The 3442-nt window shown below is 62.0% G+C and overlaps 1 protein-coding gene across 1 annotated transcript in view; it reads left to right on the top strand.

Moving 5' to 3' along the window:
• The window catches only part of WNK2 (WNK lysine deficient protein kinase 2), a 106403-nt gene that overhangs the window by 44958 nt on the left and 58003 nt on the right, over positions 1 to 3442 (top strand). Inside the window, exons 9-11 of the mRNA XM_029919702.1 lie at positions 41 to 107; positions 1769 to 1900; positions 2195 to 2476. Coding sequence (XP_029775562.1) covers positions 41 to 107; positions 1769 to 1900; positions 2195 to 2476 — 481 coding nt within the window. The remainder of the gene's footprint in view (positions 1 to 40; positions 108 to 1768; positions 1901 to 2194; positions 2477 to 3442) is intronic.

Below are 3442 nucleotides of genomic sequence, written 5' to 3'. Positions count from 1 at the left end.
CCCCGGCCCAGTGCGTGTGCAGCCCCCCCGTGAGCGCCAGCGTGAGCGACGGGCCTGTCCTGCCGTACAGCCTGCCCTCGCTGGGGCCCTACCAGCCGCCTGCCGCGGTGAGTCCGCCCGCCTCCGTGCCCCGGAGCCCCACGGGCAGCCCAGGCCGCGCCGGGGAGGTCCGCCCTGCGGGGACATTTGGGGACGGGCCCTGAAAAGACCATTGGTGGGAGAGCAGGAGCGCAGAGCCCGACTGCAGTGCCTCGGGGCACCCGGCCCGGCGGCCACCAGCACCATAGGTGCAACAACACCTTCGATTCCACTTGCTTGTCCAGCCCTGCCGAGGGCGTGGTACGTGTCCCTGGGCTGTTCTCCACCAGATGCCACGCGGCCATTCAATGTTAGAAGCTTGAGAATGGCAGAACGTGTTCAGTGATGGTTGACAAACCTGGAGGGTAACGTGCAAGACGTAGAGAGGCAGCCTGCCATGAGACGGAACAGCCGGGGTGGGGTGGGGGGTCATCCCGGCCTTTATTCTTCAATTTGATTTGATTTGATTTTTGATTTATGCCCAGGAAGGCAGATGAGCCCCATGCTTCACAGCTGCAGAGCTGGGTGGTGGTGGGCGTCCAGGCGGAGGGTCAGGCCCCTGGGCCCCCTTCCCGAGGGGCCGGCCGCGGCTGCCTCTGCGCGGGTCCCGTCCTGTGGGGCTGGGCAGGCGGTTCAGAAGGTTCCTCTGGAGGGCGGTAGCGTCTGCTGAGTCCCAGACTCCTTTCCAGCTCCCGTTTCTGACTCTGCTGGCTGCATGAGAGGAAGTGCAGGAGGATGTTGAGCGCAGCAGGAGCTCGTGTAGGGAGAGGCGGGCTGCCCCAGGGTGGTGGCAGTGGGCTCGGGGGGGCCCCTCCTGGGTGCAGGGCCCCCCCTGGGCCCATGGCTGTGGCCCCTGCGCAGCGGCTTCAGGGCGACGTGGCGGGAGCTGGTCCCTCCCTACAGGGCTTTCACGAAGCTTTTACTGGGAGGGACACAGCGAGGGGTGAGGCTGGGAAGTCCGTGTCACCCAGAAAACAAAAGCACTTCCCATGTTGGCCTCGGACACCTTCCCTGTGTCCAAACCCGGGCCCCCCAGAGCCCCACCTGTATCTCCTCCCATCTCTGGATTTGAAGTAAATTCTGAAAGAAAAACATTTTGCCCTTAAAGATATCAGTCCCTATGCCTGTGGGATCAGGCTTCTTGAAAACGGAACTCAACAACATTGTTAACATCGTCACACAAACGAGCACGGGAGCAGCTCTTCCTTGACGGCGTCAGCTACCCCGTGCTCAGATTGTGATCTCTCCTGGGCTGGGCCTGTGTTGCCGCTGGCGGTGGCGGCTGAGTCACGTAGGTCCCGGCTCTGTCCCACTATCTGTTCTCACTTTCCCGCATCCTGTTGTGAGGTATTTGTGTGTCTGTGTGTCACACGGTCCCATAGATGAAAAGCAAGTTTGTTTATACCTTTCTCCCTCCAAATGTCCAGGTTCTGCAAACCTTTATGGTGTTTTCGCACAATTGCGTAATATCTTAGAGAGCTGAAGTTTCAGAACATTCCTTGGTTGGGAGTAGTGGCGGTTCTCAGCTTAGGGACCCCCACATCTCACTTCCGCCAAGTTCTGTGCCCAGGAGAGTCCCTAAAAGGGGGACAGGCCTGGGGACCAGGTTGCGGGTCACTGTAGCTGTAGAGCTCGAGCTGGGTGGGGGCCCTGAGGGCAGTTGGTGAGGGGCTCTTGGTGCTGTCCACAGCCTGGCCTGCCCGGGAGCTCCATCCCGCCGCCAGCCCACCCTCCGCTCCCGCAGCAGCATTTCCCGGAGCCAGCCATAAGTTTTGCCCCCGTGCCGCCCGGCCCAGGCCAGCCTGTGCCTGCTGGCCAGCAGGTGAGTACGGGCTGCCCTTGCTCACAGCCACCGCCCTGGATGTGCAGTGAGCCTGCTGGCCTGGGTCCCCTTTGCTCCTTCTCTGTGGTTGCCCAGCCCCTGGGGTGCAGATGGGAGTGGGGTTCATGGATCCATAGCACTTGGAGGGGTCCTGCTTACCCAGAATGATGCCTCCAGAAAGGCGTGTCTCGGGCTCCGGGCTGGGGGTGTGTGTGTGCGCACACATGTTGGGGGGGATCCCAGTAGGACGCTCACCTAAGAGAAGCCTCTCCCTGCGCCCCCGTCTCTCCGCAGCCTGCTCCACTGGCCCAGCCGACGCCCTTGCCCGCAGTCCTGGCCCCACCGCCTGTGGGTCCTCTCCAGCCGGTGCCCCCTCACCTGCCGCCCTACCTAGCTCCAACTTCCCAGGTGGTGGCCCCTGCTCAGCTGAAGCCCCTTCAGGTGCCACCAGCGCCTCTGCAGCCTCTGCCTCAGGTGCCGCCAGCGCCTCTGCAGCCTCTGCCTCAGGTACCTGCTCAGGTAAACCTCCCCCTCCCTCCACCTGGCCTGCATCCCCAGCCTGGCTGGCCGCTCTTGGTCCTCTGGGCTGTGCATGCTCAGGGGTCCTTGGGACAGGAGCGCTCCCTGGGGCTGGGGAGGCCGTGCCCACCTGCCGTGGGCGTCTTTCCCAGGTACATCTGGGACAGACAGAGGTTTGGCCCAAGGTCAGGGTCAGAAGAGCCAGGGTGTAGAGCACGAAGCTATGTTCACAGTCTGTCATGGAGTCACTCAAGACTGTGCCCACCGTGAGTCCAGGGCCTCGGGACCAGGGACACTGGAGAGCACATGGTGTGTGGGTACTGTCGCCCGGCCTAATGCCATCGACAGTCCACCTTCACGGGGCTGTGTTGGCGGGATGCAGACGGGAACCCTGCCATGTGCTGAAGGTGTGAGAGTCCCTGTAGTTTGCGGATGCCCCCGGAGTTGTCACCTGGCCTGTCCTCAGCGCAGTCACCGTCTGGTTAAATCGCTGTTTGCTTTCCGGCGGTAACAGCATTTAACGCTTTCCGATGCTTAGAAGTTGGCTCGCAGACTTTTGCTGCTTGGTAATGCTGCAGAGACGGGCATTACGTGACGATGCTCATGTGCCGACCACTGGAAAGGCTTTAAACAGAACTGGAGAATCCGCCGGAATGTGCGATGTGCCAACTCCAGGAGGCCAGATAGTGGGTGTCTCCAGGATGGAAGGCCAGACATGGAAGGTTCCAGAGCCTTACTGTGGGCCATGGTCCCAGCACATGGGGGATCGAGGATGAGCTTTTCCTGAGATAGCACTCCAGAGTTTGGTCCCTGTGTGAGTGTGTTCAGACTGGGGACGTCAGGCGAAGTAATTTCAGATCTCGGGGGCCAGTGTGGTGGCACGGAGGGTGTTGGCTCCCGAACGAAAACGTGCCAAAGCTGCGAAGCAGGGCGTCACTGCTGAAAGCCTCCTGTCTGAGCCGCAGGCTGCTTCCTTGCTGCAGGAGCTGACTGGGATTGCTGGGGGGGGGGGGGGGGGGGGGC

Source organism: Suricata suricatta, chromosome 13 (genome assembly GCF_006229205.1).
Source record: "Suricata suricatta isolate VVHF042 chromosome 13, meerkat_22Aug2017_6uvM2_HiC, whole genome shotgun sequence".
In the NCBI taxonomy this organism is placed as follows: Eukaryota; Metazoa; Chordata; class Mammalia; order Carnivora; family Herpestidae; genus Suricata; species Suricata suricatta.
The sequence above is the reverse complement of the archived record's forward strand: the minus strand, read 5'-3'. Positions and strand labels throughout refer to the sequence as shown.